The 23,954-nt window shown below is 44.0% G+C and overlaps 1 protein-coding gene across 1 annotated transcript; it reads left to right on the forward strand.

The window, feature by feature from the left end:
- Positions 1–1,396: 1,396 nt before the first annotated feature.
- On the forward strand, positions 1,397–23,405 carry DLL4 (delta like canonical Notch ligand 4). The gene is made up of 11 exons (XM_066626236.1): positions 1,397–1,773; positions 1,879–2,145; positions 2,841–2,898; positions 5,560–5,829; positions 10,296–10,356; positions 10,503–10,633; positions 13,795–13,964; positions 15,326–15,545; positions 17,120–17,843; positions 20,362–20,470; positions 21,659–23,405. Exons 1-11 carry the CDS (start codon positions 1,717–1,719, stop codon positions 21,662–21,664), a joined length of 2,073 nt encoding a protein of 690 aa, XP_066482333.1. The 5' UTR covers positions 1,397–1,716; the 3' UTR covers positions 21,665–23,405.
- The last annotated feature ends 549 nt before the right edge of the window (positions 23,406–23,954 follow it).

Consider the following 23,954-nt stretch of genomic DNA (forward strand, 5'->3'; position numbering starts at 1 on the left):
AAACTGAGGGCCTATTCTTATCCCCAGCCCCCAGGGGAAAGGCTCTGGACCAAGACTGCACCCAACTGAGTCCTCCTTCTCCTTTCTCGAGGCACCCAGTCCTGTGACTGGGATGGAACTTCCCCTGTTTCTGGCTGTCCTCACCTGAGGACTGAGCTCTCGTTGTCGGTTCCTGCGGGCTGGTGTGAGGTGCTAAAGGACCACATTTCTGGTGCGAAGTGAACGTTTACAACCAGTCCTCAAACACTTCGAGCAGCGAGAGCAGCATGGCTCAACTTTCAGCAGAGTCGACTCCATTGAACAAACTCCTCTGGACGGGGAGCAAATGCGAAGTCATCATAAGAACATAAGAGCAGCCTCGCTGTCTCAGGGAGCACACAAAACAAGCACAACCTGCGTCCTGGTGCTCTCCCTTGCATCTGGCAATCAGAGGCAACCTACCTCTAAAACCAGGAGCTTGAAACCAGGAACTTGGGGTGCATCGTCCTCCCCTCTTTGCCCCCACACTTCGATGGGGCTTTTCTCATCAAAGTTGGAAAGTAACCACAAAAGGGACTGAGAAGTGAAGGGGCTTCTCTTCTCTTCACGTGTGCCCGGCTGTTAAGGCGTGTCAAACGGAGTGACTTGCCAAACAACCTGGTTGCAGGAACGTGCGGTGGGTGGGGAGGCAGAGCCTCCCCACCAGAGTCCTTCAAAAAGCGCGGCCACCCTGCGAAGTGCCCAAGCACCCACAACCCACACGAGCGGCGCAGGTGCTTTTCGAAGGACTCTGGTGGGGAGGCTCTGCCTCAACTGCCTCCCTCCCACCGAACCTCCCTGCAACCAGGTTCAGAGCGTCATTGCAGAGTAATCCACTGGGTCTTTCGCTTTCTCGAAGTCCAGTTTCATTTCTGGGTTCTACCTGCTATCAACTGGGCAGCTGCCTTACTCATACATGTACACTTTGGGGTGGTGCAGTCTTTAGAAGACCTTCGTCTCTTTGGAGCGGGAAGAGAACTGCGTGGTCTTACTTTCGAGCGTCTCACTTGACTTTTCAGTGACCCCTTGATGTTATTTAATTCTGGCCAGATCTTCGTGCCCTCTTCGCGGCAGGAGCGCTGAATTTTCGAGGGGGCCTTGGCCAAGTCTCAGTTGTGCGTGTGGTACGAAATATCTCAACAGATGCTTGGCTTGTTAATAACCACCAGCTAGGCTCCTTGATGGTCAGTGCAGCAGGAGGAGGGCATTCATTCTGGATGGAGGGCTCTCCCTGCAACATTTGGTTTTCTTTTCCAGATCAGGGGGAGGGATCGCCTGAGTCTGACTGACAGTTTATATAATGAGCTCCCGAGTACTGGAGGCAACTATATAAACAGCTCGAAGGGAAGCGAGTTTTCCATTCACCGAGCGGCGCTGCGAGCCCCGGTCAAGGAGGAGCGCTGAGTTCAGCACCACGCACACGCCCTGGCTTGGGAGTTTATCAAGGCGACCTTGGCAAGCCATCAGTTTCCTCGTCTGCTGCAGGATTAACCCCCCCACCAAAAAAAAAAAAAAAACCACGCACGCACCACACACGCTCGTGGGTGGTCTGAACCCCCTGGATTATCTCTTTTCTTTCCGACTGGGGAGCACTTGGAAGGACTGGGCGTCGCAGGGACCTGCTGGAGCCGGAGACAGGAGCGCATCCTTGGACCACCTGAGGAATACAAGCCGGTCCGCCTCGGCAAGCGGAGCAGGATGACGACTCGGCGCTTCTTGGGCTTGGCGCTTGCCTTCACGCTTGTGCTGCAGCAGGTAATGGCCCGCCCGCCCCGGGGCTCTTCCGGAGAGGCTGCGGGGCCGAGCCCGGGTAAGCTGCGGGCCTGACGCGGCTCTTTTGTGTGTGTCTCCCTTGTGTAGCAGAGGGTCTGCGGCTCGGGCGTCTTCCAGTTGGAGCTGCGCGAGTTCGTCAATGGCCCGGGCGCGCTGGCTAGCGGGGAGCTCTGCGCAGAGGGCTGCAGGACCTTCTTTCGCGTGTGCTTGAAGCACTTCCAGGCGGTCATCTCGCCGGGCGCCTGCACCTTCGGGAGTATCGTCACCCCGGTCCTGGGCACCAACAACTTCACTGTCCGGGCCACCGAGGGATTCGGCAGCCCCATCAAGCTGCCTTTCAACTTCACTTGGCCGGTGAGAGCTCACCTCTAGCAAGCAGGCTTCGTGCAAGGGGAGGGAGGTGAGGGCTGCGATCCTATTCACACTTTCCTGGGAGTAAGCCCCACTGAACACAGTGGGATTTACTTCTGAGTAAACATGCATAGGATTGGGCTCTGAGCCCAAGCCTATGCATATCTACTCAGAAGTAAGTCCCATTGTGTTCAATGAGACTTACTCCCAGGAAAGTATAGATAGGATTGCAGCCTAAGACAGGGAGTCCTGTTGGCTACGTCAGACAGGAGCTTCCACCTTCATTTAAAAAGCCACTGCAACAGCAACACTCAGGCACATGCCCTTCTTTTGCTACCCTGGTACTAGACATGCCAAGCGTTGCAAAAGAAGGGGCCATGCGCCTATCGCATCGTGTGCGGAGGAAGAAGTCTTCCACCCAAAGAGGGAGAGAATTCCCTCCAATTCCCAGGAGATGAGAGCAGTCCTGGGGAAGCTCCATTTCACTGACACAGGCCAAGTAATGCTACCTGCAATTAGATTAATTGAAATGTATATCTGCGACCTGGCAACGCGGCCAGCGAGAGGTTTTCTGGTTTCACCTGATTGTTTTCGACGGTCCGGCCAGCCACCTCCCTTCCGATCACTTTTCACTGGAGTCCTCCGCGGGCGCGAGGCTTCTGCTGTCCTTTCTTCTCACTTCCATTTCTCATCCACAGGGAACTTTCTCATTGATCATCGAAGCCTGGCACGCTCCTGAAGGTTATCGTCCAGCAGGTGAATATGGCTCTTGGCAGCCACTAGGGGGCAACCGCTTTCCCAATGTTCTGCTTTAAACACGGAGCATAACATAAAATCCTTAAGTGGGTTGACATCTTTCTAAAATAACTTTCACCTAAACAAAATAAATGTTATTTTATGTAGGTGTTTGGAAATATTGGGGGGGGGAGTTGCTTTAGTTTGTGAGCCAGAGCCCATTCCCTACCTCTCAATCTGCTTTGCTTTGATTTTGTCCCCTACTTAATCTCCACACAATTGCGTTTCCTCCTGTTTATTTTTGGCGTGGGAAAGAAAGGAGTTCTTTGGTGAGAAAACTACAAGGCTGCCAAAAAGTCCTGACTGCCTTTTCCTGTATTTTACACCTTTTGCAAATTCCGCCCTTTGGAAAAGAAATAATGGCTTTGGGATGTTTTTCTGACATAGAGGAAAAGGATATTTCAACAGCACAACAGTTCTTACTTTGAAAGCCTTTCTGCAAAGTTTCTCAGGTCCAGGGTGAACAATAATTGATACTAAAGACAGCAGCAAACAGTCCTTTGACATCAGTACTGTGATTTTTCTCCTAATTATCGGCAAACAAAGACTGAGTGTACAGGCAACAAAGGCCTCCATATACTCCTGGCTAGTTAACTTTTTAATCAACATTATTTGGGTTGAATAATACAGGAGTCTTCGGCAACTGAATATCAATAGCAAGCCATTGTCACAGGCAGCAAAGTGGATTCCCTTTGCTTGGAAATCAATCATTGACTATGTATTTTTCAAACTTCTTAGCATCTTGAATTATATTCAACAGAATGAAATCGCCCTTTTAAGGAAGGTACTGGCTGATTTGTTTGCATAGTTGGGGGCTAGAGGATTGATGCTAGATGCTATTGCACTTCACAGCACTCCCATGGAGAGATGGAATGTAATGTGAGAATGGTTTTAATTAGGGCATAGTGCATAATACCACAAAGTACCATAGTGGGAAATGGCATGATATGGAGATTACACCATGAACAGCAACGGGCATGTGTAGGGAGGTATACACTGCAAATGTGATAAAAGATGACCCATGACACTTGTCTCTAGAAAGACCCCTGTTCTTTTAACAACTCATAACAGGCAAAAATTCAGCAAGTGAAGCATCTTTCAGCAAAAAGAAGGCATGAATGAAAAAATGTTTCACTGGGTGAGCTTCTGCCTCTTAGGTGTTACAGAAGGGTTGCCAGGCCACCCCCCCCCCCTCAAAAAAAATGTGGCAACCATGAGGATGCAAGGGCCACTGTGGGAAAACAACCAGACTGAAAGATGGAGTTGCAAAAGTAGGAGTCATAATGGTGCTTTGGAGACAGGTATGAGAGGAGTGCAGTGGTAGTGTGGAAAGGTAGTGACTGTTGTGCATGGTGGCAGTTTACCAGGGGCCTTCCTTGAAAAGCGCAATTGTTTTACTCAGTGTTTCTCAACCAGTGGTATGGGTACCACCAATGGTACTTGAGGTGCTGTCTGGTGGTACTCATGGAATCCCTGGACACCTGTTGCCTGGCAGCAAGACCAGGAACACAACACAACAAACAGTGATTGGAGGCTTGGCTTGGTGGGCAGAACTTCAAAGCATGCTTTTCTGTGCTCAAAAAAGCCCTCCTATCCACCCTGAACCTCTTACTGATATCTGTTGTTTCGCAACTGGCCTCCCAACCCAGAAGTAACTGGCAATGACATTATTGCCAGTTACCTCTGGTAGTACTTTGAATAGGTGGATCATGTGAAGTGGTATGGCAGAAGACAAACATTGAGAAACACTGGTTTAACTGCTAAGCCCAAGAGGGTGCTCTGGATCTCCAGCCTGCCTGGTAGTCTTCTCACCGGCCTTGAGGCCTTGGTTTTTTCCTTAAGCACTGCAGAGGATAGGCTGTTGGTACTCAGTGGTGCTCTACACATGCTCAGAAGCACTCGCCTTTCTTACTGCTTCACATAGTCCGGGTTTCATGACCAGGGGCTGAGTCTGCACAGATAAGAACATAAGATAAGAGCCCTGCTGGATCAGGTCAAAGTCCCATCTAGTCCAGCTTCCTGTATCTCACAGTGGCCCACCAGATGCCTCAGGGAGCATACAGGACAACAAGAGACTTGCATCCTAGTGCCCTCCCTTGCATCTGGCCTTCAGAGGTAGCCTACTTCTAAAACCAGGAGGTTGTACAGACCCATCATGGCTTGTAACCAGTGATGGACTTTTCCTCCAGAAATCTGTCCAATCTCCTTTTAAAGGCATCCAGGCCAGGTGCCATCACAATATCCTGCGGCAGAGTTCCACAGACTAATCATATGCTGGAAAAAGAAATAGTTTCTTTTGTCTGTCCTAACTCTCCCAACACCCAACTTTAGTGGATGTCCCCTGGTTCTGGTGTTATGTGAGAGGGAAAAGAGCATCTCTCTATCCACTCTATCAATCCCCTGCATAATTTTGTATGTCTCAGTCATGTATGCCTCTTTTCTAGACTGATTAAGGCCTTATGGGTGGCATCGTGAGTGGAGAGCTCTGTGGGTGGCGGGAGCCAAGAGGCATGTGGGAAGCAGCATTCAGTTCACGTGTGAGGGGTCGGCGGCGTCCACAGAGCAGGGGGAGAGGGGAAGGCTTCCTCCAGCCCTCACCCAGTGTGTCTCTCCCTGCCTCAGGTGCGCAGCCCCCAGCCCAGAAGTGGCTCATCAGTGAGATGGCGATCCGGCGCTCACTGGCAGTGGGTGAGGACTGGTTCCAGGATGAGCAGACCAGCAAGCATGCCAAGCTGCGCTACTCCTACCGGGTGGTCTGCAACGAGCACTACTACGGGGACAACTGCTCCCGTCTCTGCCGGGGTCGCGACGACCACTTTGGCCACTATGTCTGCGAGGCTGATGGCAGTGTTTCCTGCATGAACGGCTGGACAGGGAACTACTGTACTGAGGGTAAGTGACTGACACTGACTGACTGACTGACTGACTGGTTGGTTGGGGACTACTGTACTGAGGGTGACTGACTGACTGGGAACTATTGTACTGTGAGTGAGTGAGTGAGTGACAACTACTGTACTGAGGGTGACTGACTGAGAACTACTGTACTGTGAGTGAGTGAGTGAGTGACAGCTACTGCACTGAGGGTGACTGACTGACTGGGAACTACTGTACTGTCAGTGAGTGAGTGCTGTACTTTAAGGTGAGTGACTGACTGACCACCTCCTCACACCCTCTCGGTGAGGGGGCAGCTGCTGACTGAGGGCCAGGGAGCAGAAGGCGGGAAACGCCACGCCGCGGAGAAGCTAAACAGCTCCCCCTGCTGCCCGCCAATGCTCACCACACGCCCAGCGCACGCGAGCTGTGGGGGTCATCCGTTAAAAACCGTTGGCACTCTTCCCACTCAGACACTGGGCTGCAACTGCGCATGCGCGAGGCTTAAGGTGCGGGGGGGTGGAGTTCGTGAGAGAGTTAAAACCCTCAGGCAGAGAGAGAGAAAGAGAATTGGTCATGTGGTGCGAGGGAGCTGTTGAGGTTCGAGCCTCAGAGAGTTAGGGGAAAGAGCTATATGACGCGCAACCGCCGACCTCCGGTATCCCTGTGAACACAGTGCCATATGCGGGGCTGGTGCCACGCACGCTCAAATGAGAACCAGAAGTGTTGATGTGTCCCTTTGGTTCTCTTCAGGTCAAAAGGGAGGGACGCTTGAACTCTAAGGAAACGCACTTGCAGCTGAGGGGAGAAGGTCATTCTCCAAACCTCTTAAACTGTTAACCTCAGTCAGAACCATGCCTGCCCCTCTTTTAAGGGCTGAAAAGCAGGGACATGGAGAGGCAGGTGAGGAACCTCCCTACCAGAGCAGGTGAGGCAGAGCCTCCCCACTGGAGTCCTTCGAAAAGCACAGCTGTGAGGCGTGCAAGCGCTCACCACCCGCGCGTGTGTGTACAGCATTCAGGTGGGGAGGCTCTGCCTCACGTGCCTCCCCACCCACTACACGTCCCTGCTTTTTGGCCCTCTTGTGGTCCCCCCAAAGTACCAGTGAAAGTACCAGTTTCCCTAAGACAGAATTCCTGTGGTCTAGACTCCAGGCGCAAGGACTGGAAGGCTATTTTTCACTAGTCCCCAGAGAGCTGTTGAGTGAGGGCTTTGCACATGGGTTGTGAGTGCCTGAGCACCTCACACGGTGGCAGTGCTTTTCGAAGGACTCCGATGGAGAGGCTCTGCCTCACCTGCTCTGGTAGGGAGGTTCTGCCCTCACCTGCCTCACCTATGCTCACCAGAACATGTGGGTTGTGAGTGCTTGAGCTCCTCATGCAGAGGTGGTGCTTTTCAAAGAACTCCAGTAGGGAGGCTCTGCCCTCAGCTGCCTCCCCACCCACTGCACGTCCCTGCTGAAAATAATGAGTATTTTTGTAGCCTCGCAAAAAATGCCAGTGCCCTCAAGGGGAAGACTCTTTCTTCCTCCTGCCTCTCCGAAGTGTGGGTGTTCAAGTGCATACCAAAAATATGTGACCTCCCTTCAGGAGGGAGCAGAGGCATAACTAGAAGCCCTGGCACCGAGGCAGTGACATCACAATGTTACATAATATTGTGATGTCACTTCTGGGTTCTCCATGGAGGAGGAGGTACTGCCGGCTTTGCACACCCCATTTCTTTTTCTGTGGAGGCCTCCTGTGGGGGACACATTGTGAGCTCTCTGTTGTAGCAGGTGCCCCTCAGGCTCCACCCTAGTTACACTTCTGGAGGGGAGTAAAGTGGAGTGCCAAGCACTGCACTGATCCCTCCCAAGAAGAAGTGTGCCAAACACACCTCAGAGAGCTGATTCAGTCGTGGATTCCCGTTGGAGGCAAGCTGGTATTTGCTGATATAAACTCATAAAAGAAGAAGGGCAGCAGACGCTTATCTCCACACTTGCGGTAAACACACAAGGAGAGGCTACCGCCAGCCCACTGCATGTCCCTCCCTGAGCCTTTGTGGAATGGACTGCATCCTCTTCACAAGTTACCAGTTTAGGACAGCAAACGCCACTGCACTGGCAGTGCCAACATAAAACAGCAGCAGGCTTATATTTTCTGTTCTGTGTATGTGCAGAGACATTCTTTGCTTAGCTCCAGATCCTTAGCACATGTCTCTGTAAAGTTTTATGCAGCCAGAAAAGTGTTTGTTAGGCATATATGCCTTTAAGCAGTATGAGATGTCTCATTCTGGATGGGAATAGCACTTGCACTGTGTGTCAGAAAGTTAAGGCCCAATGGGATGTGTGCTGAATCCTGCAGTTGGGTGACACTCATGGAGTCCTCCTAGAAGTAACAGAATGTTTGTTCCCTTCTCTCAAGCTGCATTGCCCTTATATCAGTGCCAGAATGTGGGTTAGGATTGCGCCCTAACAGTATTAGTGTACTTGTGGTTTTTGTGTGTTTTATCATAAGTATTGGTACTTGTAGCAGAAAGAACAGATGTTGAAAAGATGTTGAAAAGGCTGAGAACTCAGAAGCCTTGTTTAAACAGAAGGGTCTTCAGGCCTTGCCGAAAAGTCTCAAGAGAGGGAACCATTCTTAAGTCAAGGGGGAATTCCATAGCGTTGGTGCCACTACTGAGAAGGCCCTATTTCTTGCCGTACCTCCCTAGGCAGCGGCACTTGTAAAAAGGCCTTCTCTGGTGACCTAAGAGGATGAGCTGGATTGTACGGGAGTAGGCGATCTCTAAGATACCTACTTAGAGATCATCCTCAAATTATTAGTGGCAGGTTTTTATAATCCATCCTGCACCAGCTATCATTCCAAGATAACTTTGAAAAGAAAGGTATATTCAGAAAGATATATCAGTGGTTCTCAAATATTTCTGCCCCGTGACCCATCTTCAGCATGGAGCTCAGCCCCAGAAGTGTCATCACATCACCACCAACACTTCCAGGTTGTCAAGCTTTTACAATTTTTAAGTGCAAAAAGTCCACTTCCTGAGCATGTTCTTGCTGACAAGTGTGTTTACATTAGCAGGAACATGACATGATTTGGCTGGAGTGGGTTAAAGACTGCCTTGGCACTCTGCTCAGTGGTCTTTGGCCTGCTACAAGTCAAGTCATGTCATGTTCTTGCTAGCATCAGCGGGAATAGGTAGGTAGCTTTGCTACGTAGCTTTGTTCATTAAAAAAATGCAAAAGCTTGGCAACCCCAAAGTGTTGGTGGTTCCAGGTGGCATTCCATGATCCATCAGAAATCAGGTCGTGCCCCACAGTTTGAGAAATGCTGTATTAGATCATTCAAATCTAATAAGATCTAATCAACATTACTTATACTTCCAAACATCAGAGCACCTGCTTAGAAGTATTGATGAACCACGTAAAATATGAAATACAATAGTATTCTTACACTGGCATTTTAACAGTACATCTGTTAAAGTTTGGAGCTGTTTTGTTGCTAAAAGTTGTGTGTGTGTTGTAGCATTACTACCACCAAACCTGATGAAACTGCTGGCAGTGCAGCTATAAGAGTTTTAAAAATACAGCCACATTCTTTTTTTTCCCCTTCCTCTTGGGAAACCAAGCTATATTTGTTGTGAAAACAAATTCAAGCCTGGCTGAAAGGAAATCTGTATTTACATACAATGCTGGTGCTGTATATTCTCCCTCTAGCTTTCTGTGCCCTTTAACAAAATTCAGATCCTGGATTTGCAATCAAGCATGCAAATAGTGTGGCTTTAGGTAAAACAAGTACATTGGATTCCCAAGTTATTGATGTCTAAGTTATAGACTGCCAAACTGGTTCATTCATTATGGTGCTTTCAAGGAGGCACAAAAGTGCTAGGTGGGCAAGAGCCAGCTGTTTCAATTTATGAATGTTCCAACATTTGTTCCCTCTCCTGTCCCTGTCCAGACAAACCTCTCAAATGGAACTGGAGACTTGCACCCTTATCTTGGAGACTAAGGGTGCAATCCTATCCAATTTTCCAGCACCAATGCAGTCATAACGCAGCCCCAAGATAAGGGAACAAATGTTACCTTGAGGAGACCTCTGTGACTGCCTCCTGCCACAGGATGCAGTGCACACCCCTTTGGCACAGCTACATCCGTGCCGGAAAGTTGGATAGGATTGGACCCTTAGTGCACACTGTACATTGATTTGCATAATTCTGTGCATGGCGTATATCATTGGAAATTGGATTTGTTTTTTTTTGGTGCAAAATTAAAACTCCTGGATATGTCACTCTGGACCAATCACACTTTTCCAAAAGTTAGCCCTTTCTCTTATCCTACTCCATCTCATATGGTGGTTGAAAAAAAAGATGAAAAATGTGTATTAAGCATGTTGGAAGAAGGGGCAGATATAAACGTGTTATGTGTTTTGGAAAGCATTCACATCACTTTGAAAAAGAAAAGTTTAAAACTTTTAACTAAACTTTTTTGTTTACTTTCTTTTCTACAGCTATCTGCCTACCTGGATGTTCAGAGAAAAGTGGATTTTGCAGAAATCCTGGAGAGTGCATGTGAGTAGCTGCTGTACTGAATCATTGTGTAGATAATCCCACCTTTTAGCAGATGCCTAAATCCCCCATTTCCATTGCCATTATTTGCCTTCAGTAGCTCCTAGGTCTTATGAAAGAACTCAGCATTTCCAATAATGTATTTCCAGTTGTCGTAGTGGTTGGCGAGGCCACTATTGTGATGAATGCATTCCTCATGTGGGCTGCCGCCATGGAACCTGTGAGAAACCAGGGAAGTGCATATGTGATGAAGGCTGGGGAGGCCTCTTCTGTGATCAAGGTTAGTTGTGTGGTTACGACATGTGCACTCATTTTAATGTGGCTTCTTTATAATTAATGTGCTCTCTTTATAAATTACTGAGTGGCAGGATCTTAATGTAGAGATGTAACTGCTAAGAAATCTAATCCATATAGTACAGTAGTTTGAATCAGATTCTTTTGGCTTACAGTTCCATTTATAGCCAAATTTCAAAGCTTCTCTTAAATTTTTCTTTTTCCGTGTTAGCGATGATTAAATGAAAGTTTGACGGAATATTCTAAAGTATTTGTACTTTTTTCTTTACAACTGGTTGACAGAGCTCTACATTCAGCTATGTACTGTATATTTACAGATGTGGTTTTCTAAAAATTTCCCATCAAAATTAAATAGACTTTAGCCCTTCCTTATTTCTGCTCATGTAGCCTTATGTGAGAAATGAAAAGCATAAAATAAACAATATCTCAAAGGTTTGGTTTAAGTACTCCTTTCACCAGTTACTGGAAATTACAGCACAAGCCTATGTGGGTCTACTCAGAAGTAAGTTTCACTAAATTCAATGGGACTTACTCCCAGGTTACTGTGTGTAGGATTTCAGCCTTACTCAGCTTCTGAAGTCATCTGACTATAAATTTCCAAAGTCATTTATATATAATTAAACTGGGGTTACAAGTTGTTTCTATATCATGTAATCCTTATGGAGCTTTCAAGACTGAATGAAGAATCATGTATTGGCATAAGCAGGAAAAGTAAAGTTGGGATTTTCCCCCTGCATTTGAGATTTTTTTTAACTTATGTACACAACTCAGCTACTTTAGCACAGTTTTACTACCTATAGCAGCCATTTTCAACCACTGTGCCATGGCACTGGTGTGCTTTGAATGGTCTTCAGGTGTGCAGTGTGAGTTTGGGGGAGGGCCATTGGGGGATTTGAGCCCTCCTCCAACAGCACAGTGTGCCTTGTCAGTTGTCAAAAAACTGATGGTGTGCTTTGACAATTTTAGTACCTTGTCAGTGTGCCATGTAACAAAAAAGGTTGAAAATCACTGACCTATAGGGTGTTCATATTTTGGCCAAGGGAGGTAGTGGATTCTCTCTCACTGGAAATCTTCAAGCAGAGGCTTGACAAGCACCTGCTGGAGATGCTCTAGGAGAACTTCCTGCTATTGGAATGGGGTTGGACTAGATGACCTTTTAGGTTCCTGCCAACTCTATGTTTCTATGATTTGATGATATTTACTCTGTAGACCCATGTGATTAAGTATAATCTTTCAAAGAACAATATCCCCAAATCTTCAGCATTTTACACCAGTGATACAAGGATATCAATTAAATAACTGAAGTGGGCATTATAAGAAGCTGCTTTGCTTTCTGGAACTCTAGCTATATCATTTTTCTGGTATACAGTAAGAGGCAGTTGGGTAGATACTTTTAGCAGAAAAACTGTGTGAGCGGAAAGACATTCTCACCCTGCCAGTCTTCCACTTTAGTCTGCAGCTTCTGGAATTGCATTGTGTAAAACAAGAAAAAATAAGAGAAGCCCTGTATGGTACAGCTGTTTGTCTCCACAGGGAGATGACTACATAAAGGGGTAGGGGATAGATGAGAACATGATGGCAAGCCCTGCCAATGTGCCAACCCCCCCCCCCCAAACCCTGCCCCTTCCTATGTATACAACATTTGTCTACTGGTAGCATTCTTGATTATGGGGAGGATCTCTCCCTAGGTACACCATTTGTCTACACAGACATACATTGTATGCATGTGAGCACTTTGGCTGGCCCAAATGCTCTTGTTCCCACCACCACCATGTGTTTGTCTCCTTATGTAGACCAACAGTTCTATATGGCTATAATTTATCCTGAAAGTGTAGACTGCTTTAGCTGTTTTAGAGTATAAGTGGAGCACCTGTGCCCCAAACAAAGTCAGTTGTATTGATAATGTCAAGGTATATGCTAGTTTGTGTTATACATGGAACATACGCTGTACAGATTAATTGGTGTACTTTTCAGCTTGGTAAATTCATATTTAAATCTTGTTATAGCTAAGTGGTTTATACACATACAAAGGAGAGTGTGGGTTTCTAATGCATTAATATGGTTAATAGCTTGTCAGGCCCTTAGAATTCAGAGCTTAGTCATGATAGGGTCTGGAGCCATAAACCTTCCCAGGGATATAATGGGTGCTGCTCTTTTATTTAGCAGGGGGAGAGTAACTGGCCCTCCTCACCCCAGTAGATTTTTTTCTTCTTCTTCTAGTGGCTGTCTGCTGGTGTTTTGCATCTTTTAGATTGTGAGCCCTTTTGGGACAGGGAGCCATTAGTTATTTGATTTTTCTCTGTAAACCGCTTTGTGAACTTTGTTAAAAAGCTGTATATAAATACTACTAATACTAATACTAATACTAATAATATACAGACAGTTACTGTGAGATATGTAATTTCTACCAATCTCTTCCAGTTTTTGTGATTTTTTTAATTGTGCTAGGAGGTAAAATACTTACTGATCCTCTACCAGCAGTGCAGCATGTCAACACATGTTGATGGCACTAAAACTCATCTCAATTTAATTTGGTCATCTGAGGTCTTTATAGGATCCAATAGTCTCCAGCAGCAACTGTTACCCTGCAGATGCCTGATCTTGGAAGCTAAACCAGGGTCAGGCCTGGTTAGTACTTGGATGGGAGACCGCCTGGGAATACCGGGTGCTGTAGGCTTATACCATAGTCTTTCGAGAGTGAAGGTTGCCAACCATAAAGGATCCACAAACCCATGAAACTATTTTCTGCTGTCCCTCTGATATGCTAGCCTCTGGGCTTTGAACAAAAATGAGAACCATCAGCTGAGCTATCTGTGCTGTGTCTTAATCAAACAATGAAAGGCTTTAAACTGTTAGTTCTGCCAAAACGTGAGAAACTAACAAACTTATCTTACACACCCTTGAACAAGTCTGTTTACTTTAGGTATGCTGACTAGTCCTCTGATCAAGGAGGCTACTCAGAATGCAGAAGATCTCATAGTTGAGCAATTTTCATTGTTTCTATTGACAATAAGTTGAAGGTGCTTTGGCCAAAGTCTATATGTTTTGCTGTTTGTAGTGCTTCCTTTGTGCTGTTATTTGTTAAAACATAAATATCTCATTGACCGAAAGTTTTCTCTCTTCTGCTATGCCTGTATGTCCTTGCAGATCTAAACTACTGCACCCATCACAGGCCCTGCAAAAATGGAGCCACCTGCATGAACACTGGCCAGGGAAGTTACACATGTGCTTGTAAAGAGGGTTTCACTGGCACCGATTGCGAACGGAATATCAGTGAATGTGACAGTAATCCCTGCAAGAATGGAGGCAGCTGCACGGTAAGGACTAATTTTAAATTGGAAGATGAGTGTAAAAACAGAAATCACTTTCCAAAACTGTTTGTTCATTAGATTTATATCCTGCCCCTCCTCCAAGGAATTAAGGGAAGCTTGCAAGAGGTTCTCCCACTTCACAACAACCCTTGTTGCCTTGTCTATGTCACTTGGAGAGTGTGTACCTGATTACCTGTACTACAGCATAGTAGTTAAGTATTCCAATTTGTCTCTAATGACACTTGTTTGGAGACAGATCATCACTATCCTGTAATGATGGAAGGAATCTGGAAGTTCCTGCTTTTGAAGAGACCATAATATCAAACACTTTCTGTTTGACAAGACAGTTGTAGTTATTCTGAATATTCAAACAGTCTCCCTTTGGTGCTGAATCCCAAGGATATTCAATAGTACTATAGTGCAGTGGTTCTCAAACTTTTAGCGCCAGGACCAACTTTTTAGAATGAGAATCTGTCAGGACCCTCTGGAAGTGATGTCATGATCTGAAGTGACATCATTAAGCAGGAAAATTTTTAACAATCCTAGGCTGCAATCCTACCCACACTTACCCAGGAGTAAGTCCCATTGACTATCATTGTTAAAAGAATATACATAGTAGCTTGTTTAAAGTACAGGTCTGTAACATTTCCCCAAATGCAGTCACATTCCATGGGAGCATCAAGTCTTCTAATATATTAAAAATAAAATATTGAAATGAATGCGGACCCATCTGAAATTGCATCATGACCCACTAGTGGGTCCCAGTTCACAGTTTGAGAAACACTGCTTTAGTCTGTATCTATACTGTGAGTGGTCAAGCATAATTCATTATAGGAACACTTTCAGTTCTTTCTCCAGTTCTAGAAGTAGACTGCACTCATCATCTTTCTTAATCCTATGCTATATGTTTACTTTTTTCACCAGTAAGACCTTTAATAACTATATTTAGCAGAAAATTTCACTATATAGAATGAGTAGCCCTAATTTAATATAATGGAATTTGCTCTTAACATAAATGGTATCGAAGGAGAAGATAAACAGGCAACATAGGATTACATATGCTGTAACACAGCAGGACAGTAATTAGCTGGTTCCTAGGTCCCCTTCATTGCAACAGTTTTATGTGTGTTTGGGATGATTTGTTATTTAATTAAAAATATATATAAAACTAAACATAGTGTGTGTTTTAGTTCTGCTTGTATTCTGCATGTGCTTGTGAGGTAGCTTAATTTGTCTCCATGTAATCTGAATGTGTTTCAACTTGCAGAAACCAGTACAAATGCCCGCCACAATAGTTGCCTGAAAGCAAATACAGTTCTATGGAGCTAGATTTGAAATGCCTTATATGCCTTTGTTTACTTCTGCAGATCTTGGGGAAAGGTTACAAATGCACATGTCCCCCAGGATATGATGGTGTAAACTGTGAGCACAGTGCCTTGACTTGTGTCGACTCTCCCTGTTTTAATGGTGGTACATGCCTGGAAAAGGAAAAAGGAGCCAGCTACAGCTGCCTTTGCCCAATGGGCTTTACAGGATCTAACTGTGAAAAGAAAGAAGACAGGTGCACTAACAATCCCTGTGCTAATGGTAAGTTCTCTCTGTTGGTTTTAATTCTGTGTATTTTGTTTTGTTGTTTGTGACTAGCTGGTCGGATGACCGTAAATAATGTGTGTGTGTGTGTGTGTGTGTGTGTGTGTGTGTGTGTGTTGTGTGTGTGTGTCTATCTATCTATCTATCTATCTATGTTCTTTCACAAAGGATTTCACATTTTGAAAATAACAATGCAGTAATTTTAATCTGATTGTGAGGTTCTTCCACTGATCTGCCAATTTCATTCTCCTATTGTAATACATGCAATCATCTTCTACTGAGCTCTGAGGCTCATACTACATGACACATAGAGTTTCATATTTTTTTCCTCTATCAGACTTGGACAGATCAGAGGAAGGGTGGATGGAGAGAGGCTGTCTAATCCTTTCCCCTTCACTTATTTTTTTCAGCTCAAAATCACCTTTCTAAAGCTGCTTTAGGAGGAAGGGGAAGGAGGGAGTGTAATAATTATAACTTGCAATTATTCTTGAATACATGTATGATAATTAAATAAAACTGTAATAGGCAGTCAAGGCAACAATTTTCAGCCACTGTGCCATGGTACATTGGTGTACTGTGGATAGTCTACAGGTATGCCATAGGAGTTTGGGAAGGGTCATTTATTAGTAGGGCAATTAGGGGGTGTAAGCCCCCTACCAGCAACATTGTGTGCCTTGACAATGGTCAAAAAACTGATGGTGTGCTTTGACAAGTTTAGTGCCTTGTCAGTGTGCCATGAGAGGAAAAAGAGGCCTGGCTGCCTGACCTCCAGCTCTACTTGGGAGCTCCCTGGAGGTCTCCTCAGGGCAAGGGAATATTTTTCCTCTATTGGGCTACTTGGATCTTTGCCAGCTATTTAGGTGGTGGAAGTCCAAGCAGCTCAATGTAAGGCTGTCAGGCCCAGGAAGGGGGTTTAGGAAACAGTGGAGGTGGCCTAAGGCAATCCCGACCCCTCCTTGGCATGATCTTCCCCCACCGAGAAACACCCCCTCTCCCAGCCACCCTCCCTGCACCCTTACCTACTTGTGCCGACAGCTCTGAATGCCGTGCTGGCAGGGCAGCACAGGCCACACCACTAACACTGCTTACTCACTCAGTGTCACAATGTACCTTACAGCACATTTGTGACCCTTTTTGTAGGCGCTGCAACAGCTGCACCAGCCCAGTGCAAAGTTTGAATTGCACTCTTCATCTGTGATTATACCTATTTTTCCCCCTTGGCATATTTGCACTGTTGCACCGTTCCCTTCTGCGTATTCCTTCTACTGCATTGTTCCCTGCATCTGGAATAATCTCCCCTCCTGGGCATTGACCCAACATTTTGCTTGCTTAAACTCTCCCATTTCTTCCACAATGTTTTCCTTTCCATAAACTAGTCGCACGCAGTACAGAATATGCTCCCCTGCTTTATGCTTGCTAATTCTTTATCTGGTTTTAAGCTTTTTTCCTTTTTGTTGTATTTATGTATGGCAAGTTCCCTGTGCAGGAGCGCATGGTAGGTACTAAACAGCTATTTTTTTAAAAATCACAACATTGCTGATTGAATATTTTACTATGTTTTTTATCAACAGGTGGACAATGCTTTGTTCTGGGCCAGCTGCGTGTGTGTCGCTGTCGTCCTGGCTTCTCGGGTCAGAAATGTGAGATAAACATCAACAAGTGTTCCAGAAATCCATGTTCCAATGGAGGCTCTTGTCATGACATTGTTGCTACACATGATTACAGATGTACTTGCTTGCCAGGCTACACTGGCAGAAACTGTGATGTTAGAACTAGAGATGGGTGTGCATCTGGCCCATGTCAGAATGGGGGAACATGTTATGTTCTGCACTATGCTACCAATTTTGCCTGCCACTGTCCTCTTGGCTTTATGGGCAACCATTGTGAATTTCCAGCGACTGTTCCAGTGGGTGGAGTTCCATGGGAGGCCACTAAACCCGTTCCATGGGTGGCCATCTCCATGGGCATTGGACTAGTGGCTCTTCTCATATTGTGCTGCATGATAGCTATTGTTATCCGACAGATGCAGAGGCACCCAGAGCAGAATTCAGAAACAATGAACAACCTGTCTGACTTCCAGAAGGAAAATCTTATTCCAGCTTCTCAACTTAAAAACACCAATAAAAACAAAGACCTTGAAGTGGACTGTGGGTTTGAAAAATCAAACTACAAACCTAAGAACCGCACACTGGATTATAACCTGGTGAAGGAACTGACAATTAGAGGAACTCAGGAAGATAAATACCATAAAAGTGAAAAGTGTATAGGAGACAAATCACCCTTCTGGTTACACAGGTATGACCCTAGTTCCTTAAGAACTCTTATTTCTCTGTATAATTGCAAAAGGTGAGAAAAGAAGCTTATATACAAGTGCAAATAACTTGAGCAGGGGGCAAATCAGAAACGTGTTTGATTACACAAGCCAACACACATTTTGCTTCCTTAAACGTTACACCAATTCCTGGGTATATTTGGGGTGCTGATTCCAAAAATGGCATCCGTTTTGCCCTATCATGTCTAGTTTTGGAGACATGGCATAACCTCTTTAGTGAATGGTTCAAGCAGCTTTCTCATGAGGAAGCCTACACCATGGCTTCCTCATGAGGAAGCTGCTTGAACCATTCACTAATGAGGCTATACTATATCTCCAAAACTAGACGTGATAGGGCAAAATGGATGCCATTTTTGGAATCAGCACCACAAATTCATATCAAACCACCATAAAGTTTGGGGAAAACTTTTCTGACCCTCAATTTTGTAGGTCTGTGTTATTAGAGTGTGTCAGTTGGAGGGAGTATATCTTAGAAGGTTTTACTTATTTGAAATTCTCTCATGAGTAATAGAGGAGGGTTGGCAGTCAGTCAAGTTCTGGAAGTGCTTTATCTTCCTGATTAGAACAATAAAAAATAAATGATTCTGAGCATTAAAAATCAAGCAAAGTTAAGTTAATGAACTAAGAGCAACCTGTTTGTCACAGACAGATAAGAACAATATTTCACATGACTAGAGAGAAGGAAGATGAATGGCCCTTGTTTCTAGTCATATGCTGTATTTTCATATCATTCTTCTTCAATGTTTTCAGACTGGGACCCATCCTTAGCTCAAATTTGCAATGACATGCTCCCAATCCAGATTGTGGCACTTCAGCAGCTATTTGCTATAAGTGACAATGGGGGGTTTAAACCGCTTCCCCCATGCTGCCACTCTGATCCAGGGGACATGGCTGAACAGGCTGCTATTTAACATTGAAAAAACAAGCACATGCTTATAACAACAAATAGTTTGGCCCAACAGAACTTGAATTGCACATACTTTAACTTGGTCTTGAGAGTCTAACTTGTGGGGACACAATAAAAGCACAAGAAAAACGCTTAGCATGTCTAGTTCTGACTTTTAGTTCAGCCTTCTAAAAACATTTGAAAGAAAAGCAGCCATCAGCTTTGTATGTCTACAGCATTCAAGACTTTGTATTAGGTCCTGGGGGAAAAATATCCCCAACCCATCTCATTTTCCCCTTTCGGAAAGAGGAATAATATCACCAATCCTTCAAGGTTGTTGCAAGGAATAAACAGGATAGATGTTTTCAAATCCATTTCATGTTAGAAGTTCTGTACAGCTGGTATATATTAATATAGTTAAATGTCCACTGTTTGAAGGATGTGTGTAAACTGAAGGTCTCTGTCTGGCTCGAACTTCTTGGTGGGATACAATGTATTTCTTGTATTCTATTCTCTGATAAACACTGTATCTTCTTAATGGGTTCTGGTGAGGGCAGCATCAAGGTCAGGTATGGTCCAATTGGGTCTGCAGCCACCCACTCCTGGCTTGCTGCTGCCATCACTGCTGCAGAATGCGCACACCATTAAAAAAAAATTTTTTTAAGGCCATTACCTCCTCACCTTGCTCCTTCCTCATGCAGCTTTTTTCAAAAAGAGGCTGGACTTCCTGTTTTATTTAAAGGGACAATGCAAGAAAGGAGCGAGATGAGGGGGTAGGGAAGTAATCCTTTCTCATGCTGAGTTTAAAAGTTAATGGATCTGTGTCCCTTTAGCCAAGACAAGGAAGGAACTTAGTAAGGTCCCCTCTGGGGGAGAAAGGCGGGACAGAAATAATTAAATAAATAAATGAACACACTAGATGATCTGCTTCATACTTAATAGGTGGATCAATGTAGATTTATCCACAGTGGGCTGGAGGAGGCAATGGCAGATTCAGGGTAAAGGGTACCCCAGATATGCTACTTCCTCTGCCATCTGCTCTTGTCACAAACCATATCATCTGCTTTATGGATGGGCTAGCCCTGGCTAAGGTAGTGAATGTACCCTGTCAGGGTAGTGAATGGGTTTTCTTCTATTATAATGTTGCCCCAAGTGCAGTGCTTTACTTTAATAAGAGCTAATAGCACCCATTTACTCTTATTGGTGAAAGATGTGCATTCAAGGACTGTCATGGGGTTTGGTGGGTTAAAACTGTACCTGGTGACTCTTATGTTTTGAGGTGAGAATTATGTTTTGCCCTCTCAAGTGTATCCCAGATTGCAGCTGGTTTACTTTGTCCTATAGAAACTAATGGGTGCTATCAGAAACCAAGCCACCCTTATCTGCATAGCCCCCCATGATTTTATTACTTGGTCTTGGTATGGTGTGTGAAACTAGAATGTGATGGAACCTGAGAAATAGCACTTTTCGATGTCTATTACCTTGTTTTACTTCAACCACAACTATTGTGGAAGATCCTTTCTTCACGTCATAACATGTGAAACCAGGATATTTTGATCAGAATTTTTATAATATTATTTTGGTGTTTCTTACAGTGAGAAGCCAGAATGTAGAATATCAACTATATGCTCTCCAAGAGATTCTGTGTATCAGTCTGTCTTTGTGATAACAGAGGAGCGAAATGAATGTGTTATAGCCACAGAGGTATGTATGCTGCCTACAATTATGTCACTGTGCAGTCATTAGTACATAGAGAGGCAGCATTTTGTCTTTCGTAAAAGAAGTCTAAGAAGATTGCAGTGTGGTTCCTGGCCTTCAAGAATTGTAGGCATTCATCTGTCATATGTGATTAAAATAATTACTGAGTGTTACACAGAACTCTTTCTAGTGCTGCTTCAGACAATCAGACAAACTTAGAAAGGAAAATAGATGAGTTAGGTAAATTTTGGTTTTCTTCAGGATCTGAATACCAAAGTAAAGATATTTGCTTGGCTTCTTACTTTCACGAGCAGAAGTTCATTTATGGAATGGACCTTTCTTACCTCCCCTCTTTAAACTGCAACCCCCATAAAAGCAACTCCTGAGATTAGGAGACACTCTAGAATGGCATGGATTTCATGCAAGGGCTGCAGAAGGAAGGGAAAACTGATGAAAATTTGCATTGCTTGTGCAAGTGTCTTTCACTCATGCAGTAGTACCTCTGGATCCAAGCCAAAGAGGATCCAAGAAGATGCTGGGCACAGAAAAATAAATTAAATGTCAGTGAATTCAGATAATTATTATTTAGAATATTTCTATACAAAAGTTCTCAAAGCAGTTTACAAAGCTGATGATGAATAAGATGAGGGTTTCCTGTCCCAAAAGGGTTCATAATCTCAGAAAAGACATACAGAAACCCCAGCAAGCAGCCTGTGGAAAAACATTGTACTGAATTGAATAGGGACAGTTGTTCTCACTCTGCTAAATATAAGAGAGTCACCACTTCAAAAGATGCCTCTTTGCCCACTTAGCAGCAGTAAATGATTTAGGGCCCAATCCTACCCAACTTTCCAGCTCCAGTGTAACCACAATGCAGCTCTGAGGTAAGGGAACAAATGTTCCTTTCCCTTGAAAAGACTGCCCCCCCCCCCACTGTTGGCACAACCACATTAGTGTGGGAACGTTGGATAGGATTGGGACTCAGAAGATCTACTTTAAATAAAGAGATACAGACACTGGTGAAATATCAGCAAGACCCTACTGCATTCTCAAGGGTGCATAAAGACTAACTTGTTAAGTTATTTGTAGGTACTTAGTTTGTACTGTACTGTATTGACTTTTTCATTTTAGAAGTTTACTGGACCACACATTATGCCTGTTTCTCATTTCTCTTTTGATTTTGTTTATGAACAGGTATAAGAGTGAAGGCTGCTCTGTTTGCACCTCAGATTCGGAGATGCCACCAGGTGGACATTCCCGCTACATTGTTTACAATTCAGAATTGGATTGGACTTGGATTTTTTAATTATATGCAATTTGCTGCTCTCAGGAGGAGGCGGAGGAGAGGATGGACATGGGTGAACTGGACAGACTGTGAATTTAAAAGATGCAATAGACCTTTTTGCTCCCTATTCCCTTATTTTGAAGTCTGATAGGAGGAATGTAACTGACTACAGGGAGGGGAAAAATAAAAGTGACGTCTTTTACTAGCCTTTGAAATTACATTGCTGCCAGTTGCTCGAGGACAATGGTGCGACTTTCCAGAGCTTCAGTCTTTGGGAAGTACCAGTAGATGCAAAAGGCACTCAGTCATCACAGATGTATACCAACTATACTGTGAGAAGAATGAATGAAGAAGATATTTTGCTATGCAGTTAATGGATACAGAATAAATGAAGTCACCATTTTTTCTGGATTTAAAAGTGCCTAAAGCATGACTGAGAATCTAGAGAGCCCAAATCAAGACATGACTGCCCTTTTCCCCCTGCGGTATCCAAACAGTATTGGCCAGAAGTGGTTGACAATACCTACTATATTACATCCCTTTTTTCCCTTCATGTATTCCATATCATGTGAGGAGAGATAGGATAAAGGGAAGATGGCTTTTGAATTGGCATTTCATCTCCTACGATGATGCTTTGGTAAACTGAGCAGTCAGTTGGGATTTGGTCCTATTTCTGAACCACATGGACAGCCATGGACTTAAACTGAAGTGACGGATAATGCTGTCTCCTTTCCCGAATTAGAGGAAGCTTAATCCCAGTGCTCCCTGGAAGCCTTACAAGTGCGTTTAAAATCAATCAGCTGTTTTCATGTCCTTTGCACTACTAGTCACCCTGAATAGAAGTGTGTTTCTTCTTCTTTATGTACATTAGAAAAGACTTGGAATTTTGTGTTAGATATCTGAATCTGGTGCCACCACTTCAACTGCAAATAATTCAAAGTCTGAACTATTATTTTTTTTACAGCCAGGGAAGTGTTTGAGTCCTGTCTTCATATTCCCTATTGCAGAACCACCATCACTACTAAATCCATTTTCCAAACGTCTAGCAGAGACAAAGCTACTAAGGGGACTTCTTGAGGGATAGACTGTTGAAGAGATCTTAAATCTCTTGGTTTGCCCAACTTTTTCATTCCTTCACATTGCTGAAAATAGAGGGGCAACTCTTTGAGTCCAAAGGAGCAGTTCTGAACTGGAAAACTCAGTGCACACAGACTCTTATACATTTACAGCAATAATAATAGACATTTCAGATAGGAAGTGCTGTGATGTTTGTAGTGATAAACAAGTATGTGGGAAAGAGAATATGGCGGAAGCAGAGAGAGGAAGCGAATTCTCATTCAAGGAAGCTGGGATTGTGCTTTCTGTGGCGGAAGAGCAGTGTTCCTGACCTTGTAAATCCCAGTGTTGGATTAGTCCACCCACAGCCTTGAATTGTGCAAGCAAGATTTTGCTTGGAATGCTCACTACTGACCTTCTGTTCTGACCATTCAAGACCATTTTGAAGATGACCTTCAGAAATCAATAATATGGTTTATACTCGTGTCTGTTTGTAGTTTATTTTGAAGTCTAGTATTTCAATAATTTAAAAAGAAATTGGAAGCACTGAACTTTCTACATTTTGTAACATTATTTTGTATATAATGTATATTTATAATCAAAAACAGAAGTGTAAATATGTTTATTACTTATCATGTAATGTTTTTATGTGATGACAAAGTTTGAATTTTATTTTTTTTCCAAATAATGAAAATACCTTCCTGTTACTACAAAGTTTAATATTGTTTCTCATTTTATCATGATCTTGCAATATTTACAGGATATCTCCTAGTTGTAGAGGCTAAGCAGTCTAATAGCTGGAATGCTAGAAAAAATTCTTTTGAGCATATAATGTACAAAGGTCAGATGAATGTCCTCGGTGAATGAATTATATGTTCTTTTTGAGGCATTCAATTTATTTTGTGATATAAACATATTTAAATTTTAATCCTTAAAAACCAGGCTTTAAAAAAATTTATTCTTACACTAGAAATAGAATCATATCCCAAATGAATTGCTCTTGCTAGAAAAAAAACAACAAAGAGTAACAGAATTTACATCTGTTCCCCATTCTGCAAAAGATGATTACATTTCCTTCCAGAAGAGTAACGAACTCACTTCTCAACCACACTTTGTTAGCAATATATAAAGTTACTTTTTAAATGCTGT

The sequence above is a fragment of the Tiliqua scincoides genome, chromosome 1 (genome assembly GCF_035046505.1).
Source record: "Tiliqua scincoides isolate rTilSci1 chromosome 1, rTilSci1.hap2, whole genome shotgun sequence".
NCBI classification, from domain to species: Eukaryota; Metazoa; Chordata; class Lepidosauria; order Squamata; family Scincidae; genus Tiliqua; species Tiliqua scincoides.

Excerpts from the sequence above, each read along its gene's own strand:
- DLL4 (XM_066626236.1), top strand. The coding sequence starts at position 1,717 with ATGACGACTCGGCGCTTCTTGGGCTTGGCGCTTGCCTTCACGCTTGTG. Across the intron at positions 1,774-1,878 it reads TCACGCTTGTGCTGCAGCAG|CAGAGGGTCTGCGGCTCGGG; the intron begins GTAATGGCCCGC and ends TCCCTTGTGTAG. Across the intron at positions 13,965-15,325 it reads AGAATGGAGGCAGCTGCACG|ATCTTGGGGAAAGGTTACAA; the intron begins GTAAGGACTAAT and ends TTACTTCTGCAG.